Below are 17,087 nucleotides of genomic sequence, written 5' to 3' on the forward strand. Positions count from 1 at the left end.
CCATTATATTATGGACTAAGGAAGTTAGAGTAAATTCAAGTTGATCACTTAACAGGATTCTTTATGCCCTTCAAAAACGACCTATCATTCCTTTTCTACATCTTCCTATAACTGGTGACCAATTATTACTTATAATACAAATAACACTGAAAGCCTATTTTCTTTAGATACAAAATATTTTCACACTTACCAGTCTGTGTTGAAAATGTGTGTATTTGATGAGACGGACTAGGATTTGCTGTTATTGTTGGAAAAGGCACTGAAAGCTGTGCATTCAATAACTGAAGTCGTTCCTTTTTGGCAGTCAAGTTTTTAATTTGTTCCTCTAATCTTCGGTTTTCAACTTGAAGTTGGTGTAATGACTTTAGCATTCCTAAAACTAGCACACATTTTGATAGTTTTTAATAACGACAAGTACACACATGAGACTAAGTATTTTACACAGTGCCAGTAACCTTAGAAATAAGTTAAAATAGAACAGTAGAAATTCTGTAAAGTGTTTCTAAATGATTAAGTTTTGTTCCTAAATTTGTATGTGGGATAAAATTTCCTATCTATGTTTGTATTTTTATAAGCACAAAGGCAAAGTGTTCCTGGATGTACCTTCTGGAAACTTTGTTGCCACATACCAAAAAACACACACCAGCTTCAGGTAATTTTCCATTCTCAGTGAAAAGTGATGACATTTTATTTTCGTCAAAATAAAAGCCTATTAAAAATTCAAGAGCCTGTCACTATTTTTCATTGAAGTCATATATAGAATGGTTAAGGATCGCACCAATACCCTTTACCAAAATAATGAGCACATGTTTTTGTTTGTTGTTCCATTTAAACGAAGTGCTGCCATCAGACTTCCTGGCAGGAAGCCCCTAATCCCAGCTGCTCAGCATGTCGCTCTGCAGGTCACCCAGCAGGGAGCGCTATGTGTGCGCCCAGCCACGTCTCCAGTCCTGGAGAAAGGCGCATCCCCTGTAAACAGGCTGGCTTTCAGTCTGGCCCCCATCACCTCAGGTACTTCAATTCCTTCCACAACTTGGACCTCCCAACTAACAACACAGAGTGTTACTGTTAAGATTTTTGAAGTGTCCATCACGTACTAAAAAGTTGTATTTGTTTAACATGACCTCAGAGCCTTCAGAAGATACAACTCCTCTGGTACAGACACATCTGGCCATTTCCCAAGGATTTAGCTTGTATCCCTTCCCTCCAAGATCCCACAAAGAAATCTTAGTGGGTCCAAATGAGATGGAATAAGACTAAGCTAAACCTATCCTCCAGCTATCGTGTTTAAAGGATTAGCCCGGCATGAAATTTCCTCACAATTACCATTTTTTGTCAGGTTACCATTCACAAAATACCAATTTATGGCACTTAGCCAACAATAAGCAAAATGTTTCAATAAAATGAAGCAGCAAAAGTTTATACTCCAAAATGATGAAAATCACCTATTTTTCCCTTAAATTAAGACAAGGCCACATCTCCAGCTAACCACCACCTATTTTAACTCTGCATTTTATACCCATGGCCCTAATACTTAAAATGGTGAAGATACTGAAATATAGATATATAGTACATGCTCTATAATCAACAGATGATAATCATATATTAATTATAGATTTAATTCAGTAATTATTCTTCTTCCTCCAAATTATGAAGAAGCTAGCCGGCCATACTTGACTATATGTTTTTTTTGTTTGTTTTTTTCTGGAGACAGAGTCTCGCTCTGTCGCCCAGGCTGGAGTGCAGTGGCACAATCTCAGCATCCCCTGGGTTCACGCCATTCTCCTGCCTCAGCCTCCCATGTAGCTGGGACTACAGGCGCCTGCCACCATACCCGGCTAATTTTTTTTTGTATTTTTAGTAGAGACGGGGTTTCACCGTGTTAGCCAGGATGGTCTCGATCTCCTGACGTGATCCACCCATCTCAGCCTCCCAAAGTGCTAGGATCACAGACGTGAGCCACCGCGCCCGGCTGACTCCATGTATTTTTTAAAGTAAGTTTTCCAGAGGTGAGCAAGTTTTCTTCAAACAATTAGGCTAAGAGAAGACAGTGCTCATGTATTTTAGTAAACTGGTAAGAACAAAGTACAGTGGAGACACAAAGTACCAATATGTATAATCATGGTAAGCACCAAGACAATGCTATATATGAGCCAGGCAGTAGTCCTAATATTTTTCATGTCATTTAATCCTCACAATAACCCTCTGATATGGGTGCATTATTATTCCCAATTGTAAAAATAGGAGACTAAAGAACTTTAAAAACCATGCCCAAGATTATACTATTAATAACAGGTAAAGACAGGATTCAAGTCTAAGCAGTAACACTATAGAATCTCTTCTATTAAAGCACTACCTTATACTTTCTCTCACTGTATTATATGAAATGTATATCATAATCCCATTACTACTCTGGATGAAAAGTGACTTCTGCATCCATCTGCCTGTTTGTCCATCTGCCCATCCGTCTTGACTTACACGTAAGAAAATGAATACTTACTGTCACTAGGAGTACCCTGTTCTAATAAAAATTGCTGTCCTTCACTCCACTGCCTTTCCAAAAGCTGTTCTATGCTGGCTGCTACTGGAGGCAGATTTTCCAAACTGCTGTTGCCTGGTTGATCATAGCGAATCTGTAAGCTGCTTACAGGGGATCTGTTGAAAACAATTCTCAAGTTAAAAAGAAGGGGAATGCTTTTAAGAGAGTGCAGTTTCTTACTTAAGCTGATCCCTTTTCTCCTGTATGAGTTATAACATCAAGCTGCCTATGCCAGAAGTATCGGGTTCCTGGATTTAGAAAACCATAATCTACCCTAAAATTGAGTAATTATCATTCTTCCTCTCAATATTATAGAATCAAGGGAATAGCTAGCCATCATAGATAATTAAAAACCACTAGAAAATATAAACACACCACCAACAATCTCTGAAATAGGCTGTAAAATAACTTGGTATGGCATAAGACAAAAGGGGGAAAGACAAAATTAGACTTAAAAATAATTTTCCAGAAGAGAAAAGAGCTCTACCACTCTGCTTTGATATATTTGGTATCACAATAACCCTGAACAATAATACTGTGAAAGATATTTGAATTTACAAACAACTAAAATCTCAAATATCACTAAAAAGAAATGTTTAACAATCCTGAAGCAGCCTTTTGTTATAAATTAAAAATTACTCATTTTCAAGTATTTTCACAATTAAGAAATAAGACAAAAGCATTTTTTTTTTTTTCATTTCTGGAAATAGTCTCACTTTGTCAGCGATGCTAGAGTGCTGTGATGCAGTGACGGCTCACTACAGTCTTGACCTCCTCGGTCCCGGGTTCAAGCAATCCTCCCACCTCAGCCTCCTGAGCAGCTGGGACCACAAAAGCACACGCTACCACGCCCAGCGCTTTTTTTTTGGGGGGGGGTAGAGGGGAGGTTGGGCAGGGGAGACGGAATTTCACCACGTTGCCCAGCTTAGTCTCTAACTCCTGGGCTGAAGTGTTCCTCCCGCCTAGGCCTCCCGAACTGCTGGGATTATAGGAATGAGCCACCATGCCCAGCCCCCAAAGCAATTTTTATTCGATCCTTTTTTTTTTTTTTTTGGGAGTCTCGCTCAGTCGCCCAGGCTGGAGTGCAGTGGCGCGATCCCGGCTCACTGCAAGCTCCGCCTCCTGGGTTCACGCCATTCTCCTGCCTCAGCCTCCCAAGCAGCTGGGACTACAAGCGCTCGCCACCACGCCCAGCTAATTTTTTTGCATTTTTAGTAGAGACAGGGTTTCACCGTGTTAGCCAGGATGGTCTCGATCTCCTGACCTTGTGATCCGCCCGTCTCCGCCTCCCAAAGTGCTGGGATTACAGGCTTGAACCACCGCGCCCGGCCTAATCCAATCCTTTTACATGAATATTTTTTAAATGTCTTAGACCTATACTTCAAATGATAAACAACCCTTCTAAAACAAATAGTACTTGTATTAAGACGAACGTGTAATGTTCTCTCCACTTTTTGTTTTAAATGAGTATGTGTGGCCATTTCTGACCTCCAGCTACCATGCTAACATAATACATTTAAAGAGCTTTAGAATTTCCAATGTGTTTGTATATATCTCATATGATCTCCACAACAACCTAGTGAGAAGTCAAAGCCTGGTCCATTTTCAAATGAGGAAACAGGATGGAGTTTTAGTGACTTGTCCAAAGACACACTACTGGTGAGGTGACAAGAGGTGGGCTACACAACTCAGGTCTTCTAACAACCCACTAGTGTTCTTGACACTGCCTTAATATGCTTCTCTACAAAATTTTTGTAAGATGTTAAACAAATGGGGTTTTTATTCCATATGTAAACATCATGGGCTACATACAATTGGCCATCCCTCTGCAAATAGTACATTATGCCAGAATAATTTAGGCTGTTACATTTCAGGCTGATTTCTAAAGAGTAATATAAAGTTGAAAATAATATGCTAAAAATAATTTAGTACCATTTGTTAAGTCCCATTTCACTAATGAAAAGGAAAAACTATACTAAGCAAAATAGCACTAAGAGATTTTTAATAATTTCTCGGTAGCTTGTAGTATTTCAATTTAAAAGGGGGACAGAGAAGTGCTCTTCCACTAAACACTGAGCAAACATCCATTAACTTTCTTCTTTGAAAAGAAAAACAACATAGAAGTAATCACAACATAAAATCACAGACTAGTTAGATAATTTTATCACTGTGTTCTTCAGATTCCTGGTTTCCAAAGAATGAATATTTGATTTTCTGCAGAGTTCAATCAGGGAAAATAACACTACTTTTGGTTCACCCAGGAATTATATAGGAAAAAAGGCACCACTAGAGATGTACCATTAGAAAATAAAGTTAGTGGTTACTGAACTAATCTCTATGATAAAGAAGATGTTCCTTAACAGACATTCCCCAAATATATCAGCAATACTGTTATTCATGATCTGTCATCATATGAAAAAGTTCATTTTGGAAAAAAAAAAAATTTGTAGACATGGAGTCTTGCCATGTTGCCCAGGCTGGTCTTGAACTCCTGGCCTCAAGCAATCCTCCCAACTTGGCCTCCCAAAGTGCTGGGATTATAGACATGAGCTATCACGCCTGACCAAAGTTTTCATTTTTAATCACATTTCTCCCTTACTTAGAAGAAAGACCCTAGAATGGGTTTTTCTCTTACTCTCCATTCTCACCCAGTCTAACACCATGCTTGAGGGAGGGTTCCTAAATTAGAGAACACGGAGAAAACAAAGAGAAGGCACAGAAGGGAAATAAAATTAATAGATAGCCATCATCAAAGTTCCATTCTCCCCTACAAACAGACACAGTATCTCATACAACATTCTCCCCATTTAGAACAGAAGGAATATGCAGTTTGGTAACCCCAAATATACTAATTATATTTTAATAAATGGTACCTGAATACTGTCATAAAATAATTTCAAAAAACTTGTAATACATTTGCTGTAACTGATTCAAACAATTTAAGAACTAGAAGGAATTTAGTGATATACCACAGGACTTTACTGAATTAGGAACTGGAGACTAAGGGATTAAGTACTATACCTATAACAGGCCTAAAACTGGAACCCAAAGTTGAAAGTCTTGGGTCTACAACTTTAAGAGATCTTAAAACTATTTTATGATCAAAAAGAATTATTCAAATCAATATACAAGTAATAAATAAGAGTTCGAACTGATTGGAAACCAAAGGAAAGGGATTTGTTTTACTTAGAAATCTAATGGTGTTTAAATTAGTATTTAAATTAATTTGGAATCATTTTTCTTGTCTAGACATGCTTCTTATCTGTAGAATGCTTTTATAACCTCACAAATGTACACTCTACTGATATGAGATAAGAAAGTTTCCAAATCTCAGTTTCCTTTGCCTATACTTTGCAGTGTAAATAGTGCTTACCGTGGGGAGAGACTTCCTCGGGGTGAGCTTCCTCTGCCAACTAGGTTGCGGCTATTGTCTCCAAGATCTTGATCTGTAGTGTAAATATTTCAGAGCTGATAAAGTGACTCTCACTAGATAAGAGGTTTTAAACTCTTGCCCTGATTTTTCCTAAAACATACACTAAACTTTTACCACTATCTTTGCAGTTCCCATGAAAGGAGAAGATCTAGCATGTTGCTAGTTTAGAATTGCTGAACTGTGGCATGTAAGGCGTTGTCCCTACACGTTTTTGTGGGTGTAGAAGGCCATGGATTATGTTCTGTTCTTTCATTCCTTTCAATTTTACAGCACAGAAGCGTGGTTTGCATTTGCTGTACCCTCCCCTCAGCCACTTTTAATTTCTACGGTTAAAGTAATGAATCACAGCTGTGGACAGCTAATCTGTATGCTTATCACAGCAACTCCGTATGCTTTGTATTTTTTAACACTTTGCATCCCAAGACAAGCCATATAACACATTTACATAGAGTTGCACACCAAGACTAAAATTATGGTGTTAGAGCCTTACACCAAGAATAAAATTACATACAACACTAAATTTCCAAATTGACAAAAACAAGCAGGAATACAGAATCCTGAATTTTAAAGAAAAAAAATTAACTTTTCAAAATATTCCTTAGGTAGTATCAAATATCTCTGCTTGGAAAGTAACTTGTATTTCCCCTGCAGTTACTTCCTTATAAAAATCACCTTATCTGGCCTCTTTCAAGGTTGTCCTCTTATTCTGAGTCAGGTAACCTCTGACCCTTAAAGAGTAAAGACAGACTGATCCATTCTTGGTGAACTGCTAAATCCATTCCCTTCCCCCAAACAGGCATGACTACTTGGACATGTCAACCAATCCTTAAGGATGGAATGAAACAAAGCAAATCCAGTGGCTCATTAAGACAGTACAAGAGACAAATGCGACAAAACGTCAACTGGTGAACATTCACAGGATTACTAAACACTGCAGAAATTCTCTAACAGGATTTTTTTAACCAAGTTTGTGTAATACAATTTCATGAATTATGCAAATAAAGGTTTAGGCTATTCACAGAAAAGCCCAGTGTTATGTTACTTTCATTGCATAGAACTGAGAACTGAACACATCAATCACAAAAGTCACAGGAGACACTGCTGCATTCCTGCCTGCTGATGGCTCTGCTGAAACATTTCCATTTCAGACAGTAAAAAAAAAAGCACATTGCTATTTTGCAGCACAGCATACTATTGACTTCCAACTGTGATTCTTTTTTTATTGTAAATTGACAATTTGTAATTATATAAATTTGGAGTACAAACTGATGTTATATGAATGTAATGTGGAATAATAAAATCAAGCTAGTTAACATATCCATCACCTGAAATATTTAACATTTTCCAACTGTGAATCTTTTTTTTAAGTACAATCCTCTATGAAACCACATCCCTACATGTTTTCAAATAAAAGGAACCAAAAGGGGAAAAAACTTAAAGTAGGTGAGAGTAGAGTTTCAGAGTTTAGTAATTCTTGAAAACTTACCTGGTTGATTGTTTTCAGACTGAGCTATAAGAGCTGCCATTGATGAATTTGGATTTAATCTATTGCCATACATAAGAGACGGTGCCTGACTAAGAGAAGATCCAGATAGAGTATTTGCCTAAATGGAAAAAATTACAATGATAAATGAATTATATTTGAAAATATATTAAAGTTTTCCCTTCTAATAGATCTATTCTCCAAGTTAAGAATATAAGCAAAATTTGTGACCTTCTGAAAAGCAAATTTCATTCATTGTTTTACCATTTCAACATGTCAATTTTTTAAAAAGTTACATAACTACACATTTTTTTTTTTTTGAGACAGAGTTTCACTCTTACCCAGGCTGGAGTGCAATGGCGTGTTCTCAGCTCACTGCAACCTCCGCCTCTAAGGGTTCAAGCAATTCTCCTGCCTCAGCCTTCCCAGTGGCTGGGATTACAGGAGGCACCTGCCACCATGCCCAGCTAATTTTTTTTGTATTTTTAGTAGAGACAGGGTTTCACCATGTTGGCCAGGCTAGTCTCAAACTCCTGACTTCAGGTGATCCGCCTGCCTCGGCCTCTCAAAGAGCTGGGATTACAGGCTTGAGTCACCGCACCTGGCCGTAACTACAAATTTTTTAAAAAGAAGGATTGGCACGTTCAAAGGTAACTATTCCTGCTTTTAATTTTCAATGTATCTAGCAGATACCAAAGTCCAGTGGCACAGTAGCCATGTGGACATGTGACTAATTAATTTTATTAAGCCATCTATAACATAAAAGCAGGAAGACAACAGGTATCTAACAAAATGCTTCAATCTCTCGTATCACAAGCTGGCTAAGGGGGTCAAAAGTCCAACTTTTACTTCTAGTATTTCAACTACACGGAGCTGTATTTCCATTGCTTAACTCTGTCATTAGTAAAACCTGCACACTATTTTGTTACTTCCTATTTTGATAGACTTGGAAGCCTGCTGCTTTTTCTGTTTTGTTTTGTTTTTATTTTAAAAGAAAGCAAACAGGCATCCCAAGTATGTTTTCTATACAATGCAGGACTCAACGAATCACAGCTTTGCCCTGACCCCATATAAGGCACTGTCTTTTTGGCAGCAAGCCAGCTCTACTAACTGAAGAGCTCGTCCAAAGTTTGTAATTCATTCATGTTGCTAACCACAATTCTGAAGGCCTCTCTACTGGGACCTGTGCCAAACAAGCGAAAATGAACCCTTAAACAGATGAAGCTAAGGAGGCTGGCCAAACTATTGCGTAATCCACTGTAATAAAAATGCTTTCTTTGATGTGCATGCTCTCTCCCACTTTCCAAGAATATTATGACCTTAAAATGTGACATTTTGGAGGCAAATCTCTTGTATACAAAATGCTATGACTCACAGAAGACTCCCAGTGGCCTGAAATAATTTTCAGATTTAACAGAACCACAAATGTTAAAGTAGAATTGTTCTTTTTCATGAATGAAATCAAACTGAAGCTTTTATAAACTAAGCAAAACTCTTGAAAGTATCAAACTAAAGCACTTCTATCGTAAAGAAGCTGAATAACAAGAACAAAAGATGTGGGACATTTGGACATGTGTAACTGCACATTAGAGACTAAGACAACACAGTAGTTATAATAAGCAAAATAACACAGAGAAGAAGCTGTATTTCTGGACAGACTCACATCATGACATTGCATCTTGGCCTTTAGCCCACTTACAAAGCATGAAAACGTGCATTTACAGTTCACAGAAACAGTCTCTGGGATGTGCCATCCTTGCTTTCTAATATCTCAAAGCGTGTATTTTATAGTTCACACTTTAAAGTGTAAATTAAATCTGTCAATTTCTGGGTTTTGTTTTTTCTCTTATTAAAAATAAGCAGACAAAGTCAGTAAGTTGGTACTCTACAGTCCTGTTTAACAATCAACTGTCCCTCAGGAAAAGGTAAGTTATAACTTCAACATGAAGACTGTGCTATTCACTTACCATGTATTTAGTAGTAGAGGGCACATAAAACGCACAGTTCATAAATAGAGATACGGTTAAGATTTTTTTTCTCTCTCCAGAAGTCAATTCTTTGGGAATCTTAGCTATTCATAAAACAATATAGAATACGAAAAATACAAACAATTCAACAGAAAAAAAACAGATATTACCAGTCCCGGCTACTAAAGTCTCAGATCCTAATACTTAAAAATAGCTTTTGTAGAGCCAATTTACTCTTACTGTAGATACAATTCTAAAAAAGATCCACTACACATTTAATAGATTAGAAATGGAAAATTAATTAGAGGGAGGAAGAAAAAGTCTTATCTTGAGACAGTTTGTTGGCAGCAAGAAGTAACAGCTGACCACAGGACAGGGGAGAGGAAAATATGACCAAGAGAGAAAACACAGTACAGAATGCGAATGGGGTGGTCCTCAAAGAAGACACTGAGGATGGCATTCTCATTTTAGTTTATTATTAACTTTATAAAGGGTACCTCTAGATGCCTTAGCACTTCCAAAGCAAGGAAACACTTTCAGGCTTTTGACTCTTGTTCATGCAGTCATCTGTGTTACATATCAATATATCACTTGGAACACCTTTTTGCTTTCAATTATCAGTCTCATTAGTTGCCTCAGATAAGAATCCAAAGATCCAACTCTTACTAGAACTAGAAATATACTCTTTTTTAAGAAGGGTTCCTTCTGCCAAGGGCTTTATGTTAATATTTATCCTTATTAGCTTCAAATTTCAGAGGGGTGGCATTTTCTTGATCTAGTCTCTGAATTATCTTAGTTTCCCTATCTATTATGCCCGCTATATATACTAAAGATCAAACTAGAAAGGAGTATGGCACAACTAATTTGCATGACGATCATCAGCAGAAAGATAAAGTATCTTTAGCATATGCTAAAGAAGGAAGTATCTATTTTTAAAAGATGGCTGGCAAAAGTTAATACAATAAACGAAAATATTATCAGAAACGACCAATTTCCCAAACTGGATAGCTAAAATTAATCTGGTAGTTGTTTTTCTAGTAAAGACATTTATCTAAACAAGAGACTTTCAAAAGAGAAATTAAAAGTTATTAATTTGACGAGACAGAGTCATTTTGGTGTATAAAAACATCTACATTCCATATTAATTTCTGCTGGGAAACTCAAATCATGAACATCATTTTAAGGTTGGTAAGATGAGATACCCAAGACTACACTAATGACTGTCACTGCTTAGCCTACATTTCTTAACTGATGTTTGGAACAGTTAATACTGGGACCCTAGATGAGTCTTTTGGAAAGACTTGGTGCCTCCAAGCCAAGAAACCCCCACCTTTTAGTGGAAAGATACCAAATCTTCTTAGCACTGAAGATGGAGAAGTGGAAGAGCTAGGAAAAGAAAGACAGCTTATTGAAGAGAGCACACACACAGTGTCTGGCGTTTCATTGACTCAAAAACCTTTGCTGCCATTAATAAGCGAAAGCACTAAGATTCAGCAGAAAGGAATGAAGTCCATGTTAACCAAAAGAAGTAAGGGTTATGAAGCATAAAGGGCATGAAAGCTTTTATATTTAAAAAACTGGAATAAGAAAGAAAGGAAACATTAACATACACATACTTCTCTACAGCATACTTTGGAAATGGGTTTTGAAAAGTGCATTGAAAGCGAATTACTAATGTACCAGAAGACTGTTTCAGAAGATCTGGTATAAAGACTAGAAATTCTTTTTGGAAAAGAAGTACCTATTATATGACATTTCAATCTTAATCTGCCCAGGTAAGGAGAATGGCTATTGTGAATATTCTCCTTGGATCTGTTGGTACTGTAAGAATATAAGTTAACACTAGGGGAGGCTGACTGAAGGATATCCATGATATATCTCTCTGTACTGTCCTTGTAACTTTTCTATATATCTAAAATTATTTCAAATCAAGAATATTGCCATAACAAACTTAAAGAGGAATCTTTCAAATATATATATAAAATTGTGTAAGGATCATATATATAATATATGATTACATATATATATGGATGTATACATCCTTCATATAATATCTTAAAGAGGAATCCTTCCTCTTTCCCAAGACCAATAACTGATAAAAATCACTTCTGCTCAAGATGTTATCTAACATTTATTCTAACACTCTAGTAAAAACCTCATTAAGTGTAATTATTTTACAAGATGGACTGAAAGACTAGTAGATTAAGAATAAATTCAATAATTATTGAAGTAAATTTAAATCACTTTTAAACAATATATGTTCAGGTGTCTAAGTTAAAGAATATCCTTAGCAAATTTAGAATAATTTAATGTATTAAACATTTGCAAGTCTCTACCAAGGCAGTATTCAAACTCAAAACAAATAAAATAAACTTAGTATTTCCTAAGTAGACTGGCATACCATATTAACATTTTAACAAGATAAAAATATATTTCAACTTGAAATTTCTCCTGTTATTAACAGTTTACCTCTTATATTTTCAAATGTCTGCCTATGACTACAGAGATGTTTTAAAAGAGCTTGCTTATAAAGTAGTAACTGTCAAATTCCTAGGAACTTGGCTCATTCTAAAGGAGTCGACTGCATGGGGAAAAGGGCTAAAGTCTCCTCAATTATCTGAATGTGAAACTGAAAAGTGGGCACTGTTTTGGTAGATTTTTTTCCTGCCTAATGTTGATAAGGGCAGAATAATAAGAAAAATTAGGTTCAAAAGACTAATACCTATGAAAATATTTCACCTTTGGAAAGCACTGTATTAACAGCAATGTATCATCTAGAGATAGATCTGAAACTTCATACTTCAATCATACAGGAACAGGTTATATATAGCAAGCTTTTTTAAATGCACAATTAACCTGTCAATAAACATTAAAGTCAAGTGATTCAAAAAAGCTCTAAAGTAGCTGCTTCAAGCTTTTCAGCCCTGACACATGACTTGAAAAATGCGATCTTCCAAAAATATTCAGGCTCACTAAATTGAGTATTTACTTTTTAAATTCCTAATTCATATATACTTTCAGGAGGAAAAACATTTTATTATCACCATATAAGCCAAGCTATCTCACTTTGGGTAAATTATTAAACCTCTCTGTCCTCAATTTCCATCTGGAAAATGAGGATAACAGTATCTACCTCATAGAAACACTGTGAGAATTGAGTTAATATATGCAAAGGGCTTAAATAACACTTGACACATGGTAAGCGCTCACATTTTAGCTTAACTTTAAAAATTATTTTCACAAGTTATTGTGGTTTCTATTTTTCCATTAAAATCATTAGAAAATATAACTTACCAATTATATTCTGAACTGTGGCTATATTTCAAAGATTAAAACCTATTTCCCTAAGAAAAATTAGATAGCATAAATGCCTCATTATGCAGTGATGTTTTAAACTATGTATTTGATAATACAGCAATGCTGCACACAGAATGCCAGGACTTGAATGTTTCTAGATCCAATTTATATTACTGTTTGAATTTCGGAACACAATATATTTGATTAGAAAAGTTTCCAGGGCCGGGCGCGGTGGCTCAAGCCTATAATCCCAGCACTTTGGGAGGCCGAGACGGGCGGATCACGAGGTCAGGAGATTGAGACCATCCTGGCTAACACGGTGAAACCCCGTCTCTACTAAAAACTACAAAAAACTAGCCGGGCGAGGTGGCGGGTGCCTGTAGTCCCAGCTACTCGGGAGGCTGAGGCAGGAGAATGGCGTGAACCCGGGAGGCGGAGCTTGCAGTGAGCTGAGATCCGGCCAGTGCACTCCAGCCTGGGTGACAGAGCGAAACTCCGTCTCAAAAAAAAAAAAAAAAAAAAAAAGAAAAGTTTCCAGGAAAAACATGAATGAACACTAGACATGGATTAGGGAAAAATGGAAAGTTTCACATATTCTCCAGCTCAACTCAAACTTTATATTTACTAAGAACATATTCTGATAGCAGACCCATTTCTGTGTCAGCTACCACCAGCAAGGCTTCAATACTCAGCATGTGATGAGAGGTGAAACCAAGTGTGAACAACTTTCAGGTCCCATGAGTAGGCTGACTGTTGAAGCTGTCAGGTTCAATTGCATCATTCCACATTATTCAATGCTTCAAACTGCTCCCTAATTGTTAGGAGCTTAACGTATTCAAAACCATTGTTTAGGCTAATGCCAAAATGCCCCACAATTGAGTTTCCATAAAGTAGTAGGAGGGAATGAAGTGTAGTTAAACCATCACTGAACACTCATGATCAGACAACAGGACTGTATAGATTAACCAACCAATTCTAAGTAGGTTTCTTAATTGGTTAATATCAATATGGGTCTTACCTTTCTGGGAAAAAAATTACTTTAGGACAAAAGCTTTGAAATAATTTTGGAACTGGAAAAGACCTTAATCCACAGCTGAACCTATAATGGCTAAAATTCATTTATCTATGTTAGCATGAAATTATATGAGTTTTAACAGAAATTGTTAATACTATTTCCAATACAGCAAGTGTTCCTGTACAGTTTCTTTTCTCACTGGTAATCAGGCTGAAAAGTAACAACTGAAGTCATAACAATGAATTCTAAAGTATTTTATGGTCTGCATTTGAACTTCATAAAGTATCTGTACAGCAGGTATAACAGGTACTTAAAGTATTCCCATTTTACATATGGAAACACTGAGGCTCATAAAAATTAAAAGACCTGCCCAAGGTTATATGAATGAGTAGCAAAACTCCTGGAACCCAGGACTTTTGCTGACTCAAATTTCTGCTCTTTTGCATTGCATGACACAAATGGACACAGTAAAACTGCTAACAATGTTTTCCAAGGAGGTACCTGGTAGCATAAGAGGTACATAATTGGGAAATTCATTTTAACAGTAACAATTAGTAATAAGAGAGCAGGCTAAGGAATCAGGCTGTCTTAATTCCAGACTTACAGATATGTGACGGTCACTGTGACTAAACCTTTTCATCATCTGATAACAAGAGATGTTACCAAGCTTATAAAAACTGATTTTGCTCAGAAAGGTAATTTCCTTAAAATTATAAGCCATTATATTATTTAAATCAGAAGAAATTTACATTCTGACTAATTAAGGATAAACACAAATGTCAACCCAAAAGTCAGCTGAATCTGCCTGAGAAACTAAACCATTTTCTCAAGTAGAATTTAAGGTCCTTATTAGACATCATCTGAAAAGAAATTGGAGACTACATCTAAGACAACTTCCCCTACATAAACACACACATACATAATAATACTGGAAAACAAAATATCCAAAGCTAATTGAGATGAAAGTGTCACAGAAATCTGCAAAACTTTAGTCACTAATTGTATCTTTCTTTTTTTTTTTTTTTTGAGATGGAGTTTCGCTCTTGTTGCCGAGGCTGGAGTGCAAAGGTGCGATCTCGGCTCACCGCAACCTCCACCTCCCAGGTTCAAGCAATTCTCCTGCCTCAGCCTCCCGAGTAGCTAGGATGTAGCTGGCATCACAGGCATGCGCCACCACACCTGGGTTATATACACATATTTTGTTTGTATTTTTAGTAGAAATGGAGTTTCTCCATGTTGGTCAGGCTGGTCTCAAACTCCTGACCTCAGGTGATCCGCCCACCTCGGCCTCCCAAAGTGCTGGGATTACAGGCGTGAGCCACCGTGCCTGGCCAATTGTATCTTTAAAATATCAAAATATGCCCAGGCGAGGTGGCTCACACCTGCAATCCCAGCACCTTGGGAGGCAGAGGTGGGCAGATCACAAGGTCAGGAGGTTAAGACCAGCCTGGCCAACATGGTGAAACCCCATCTCTACCAAGAATACAAAAATTAGGCAGGCATGGTGGTGCACACGTGTAGTCCCAGATACTCAGGAGGCTGAGGCAGGAGAATCACTTGAACCCGGCAGGGGCAGAGTTTGCAGTGAGTCGAGATCATGCCATTACACTCTAGCCTGGGCAACTGAGTGAGACCTCGTCTCAAAACAAACAAACAAAACAACAACAACAACAAAAGAAACACGAAATATCTGCATTTACTAAATATCACATAAATAAACCTTGCAAGTTTACTTTAAATGATGTTTAAGTCTACATCATTTTGTTTAACAGTAACATGGGATAGGACAAGAAGCCATGATTATCACATGAAGATTGTATTTCAAAAGCAAAACTCAGAAAGTAGGATGTAACAGAATGCAATTACATTTCACTGCATTCAGTCTTAAGTTCTTCTACTAAAGAAATCATCCATCAAACAAAAAAAAGCACCTGTATTCTCCCAAAGACAGAACAGAATGACTGTAGAACTATGAAACAGTGGGATTTGAAAGGCGAATTGAAAAATTAATGACACGCCTACAAAAACGAATTTATACCTCTACTCCTGATCCAACAAGGGCAGAGCACATTATTAACAGTCACATGGACGGGAGTCCACTCTTCCTGCAATGTTAAGAAACTACTCTATTACTGATATGCTAGTATGTAGTAAAGCAGGCTTCGTATCAATTATTTGTGAAAGAACCATTACTCTAAAAACAAGTCTGTTGAAAGGAAAAAAAAAAAAAAAAAAGGCTGGGCGGGGAGGGAGGGGCGGTTTAACACTTAAGAATATAAAATAGAGGCCAGGCGCGGTGGTCCACATCTGTAATCCCAGCACTTTGGGAGGCCGTGGTGGGCGGATCACCTGAAGTCAGGAGTTCGAGACCAGCCTGACCAACATGGTGAAACTCCATCTCCATCAAAACTACAAAAATTAGCCAGGTGTAGTGGTGGGTGCCAGTAGTCCCAGCTACTCAGGAGGCAGAGGTTGCAGTGAGCCAAGATCGCACCACTGCACTCCAGACTGGGTGACAGAGCAAGACTCCATCTCAAAAAAAAAAAAAGAATATAAAATAGGTTTATCAAACAGTTTTTTTCCCCAAAATTTGTGCTATCAGACTTTCCCCCACCCCCAATTTTACAAGTGTCTCCTTTTCCCCCCAATTAAAATCATAAATCAACTTATTCTAAGTTTTTAACTTCTACTACCCCTTCCTAATCTTAGCTCCTTTACCAATTTCCAGGGAACAATTCTTAAGATACCAAATAAGCCAATGTAGAGGTCTGTTTACTTAAAATGTACATCACAAAAAGCAAAAATGACCTCTGGATTTTATCCTGCTGGCACCAATCCAATCAATAAAAACTACTACTTTCATTAAGGGCGTGGGGGCACAAAACGGTATTCAAGTTTAATATTTCCATTATCTATCAATATTATTAAAATTTTTGCTTGCAAGTGTGATGGTTTTCTTAATAGTTGCGGTAAGACTTCTAGAATTCCTTTTTTTTTTTTTTGGGGGGGGAGACAGAGTCTGGCTCTGTTGGTTGGCCCAAGCTGGGGTGCAGTGGCACGATCTTGGCTCACTACAACCTCCGCTTCCCACGTTCAAGCGATTCTCCTGCCTCAGCCTCCCGAGTAGCTGGAACTACAGGTGTGAACCACCATACCCGGCTAATTTTTTAATTTTTTAGTAGAGACAGGGTTTCGCCATGTTTGCTGGGCTGGTCTCAAACTCCTGACCTCAAGCGACCCACCCACCATGGCCTGCCCAAAGTGCTGGGATTACAGGCATGAACCACCGTGCCTGGTCTAGAATTACATTTTAAATATTGTTAATTTTTATTCACCCATTTATCTTATTGCAT

The 17,087-nt window shown here is 37.4% G+C and overlaps 1 protein-coding gene across 7 annotated transcripts in view; it reads right to left on the reverse strand.

The window, feature by feature from the left end:
- MLLT10 (MLLT10 histone lysine methyltransferase DOT1L cofactor) overlaps positions 1-17,087 on the reverse strand; it is a 129,641-nt gene that overhangs the window by 11,057 nt on the left and 101,497 nt on the right. For all 7 annotated transcript variants that reach the window (XM_030940583.1, XM_030940578.1, XM_030940580.1 and 4 more), the window contains 4 exons: positions 7,459-7,576; positions 5,913-5,985; positions 2,501-2,655; positions 191-379 (listed from right to left, as the gene is read on the reverse strand). In XM_030940583.1, coding sequence (XP_030796443.1) covers positions 191-379; positions 2,501-2,655; positions 5,913-5,985; positions 7,459-7,576 — 535 coding nt within the window. The remainder of the gene's footprint in view (positions 1-190; positions 380-2,500; positions 2,656-5,912; positions 5,986-7,458; positions 7,577-17,087) is intronic.

The sequence above is a fragment of the Rhinopithecus roxellana genome, chromosome 11, assembly GCF_007565055.1.
Source record: "Rhinopithecus roxellana isolate Shanxi Qingling chromosome 11, ASM756505v1, whole genome shotgun sequence".
Classification (NCBI taxonomy): Eukaryota; Metazoa; Chordata; class Mammalia; order Primates; family Cercopithecidae; genus Rhinopithecus; species Rhinopithecus roxellana.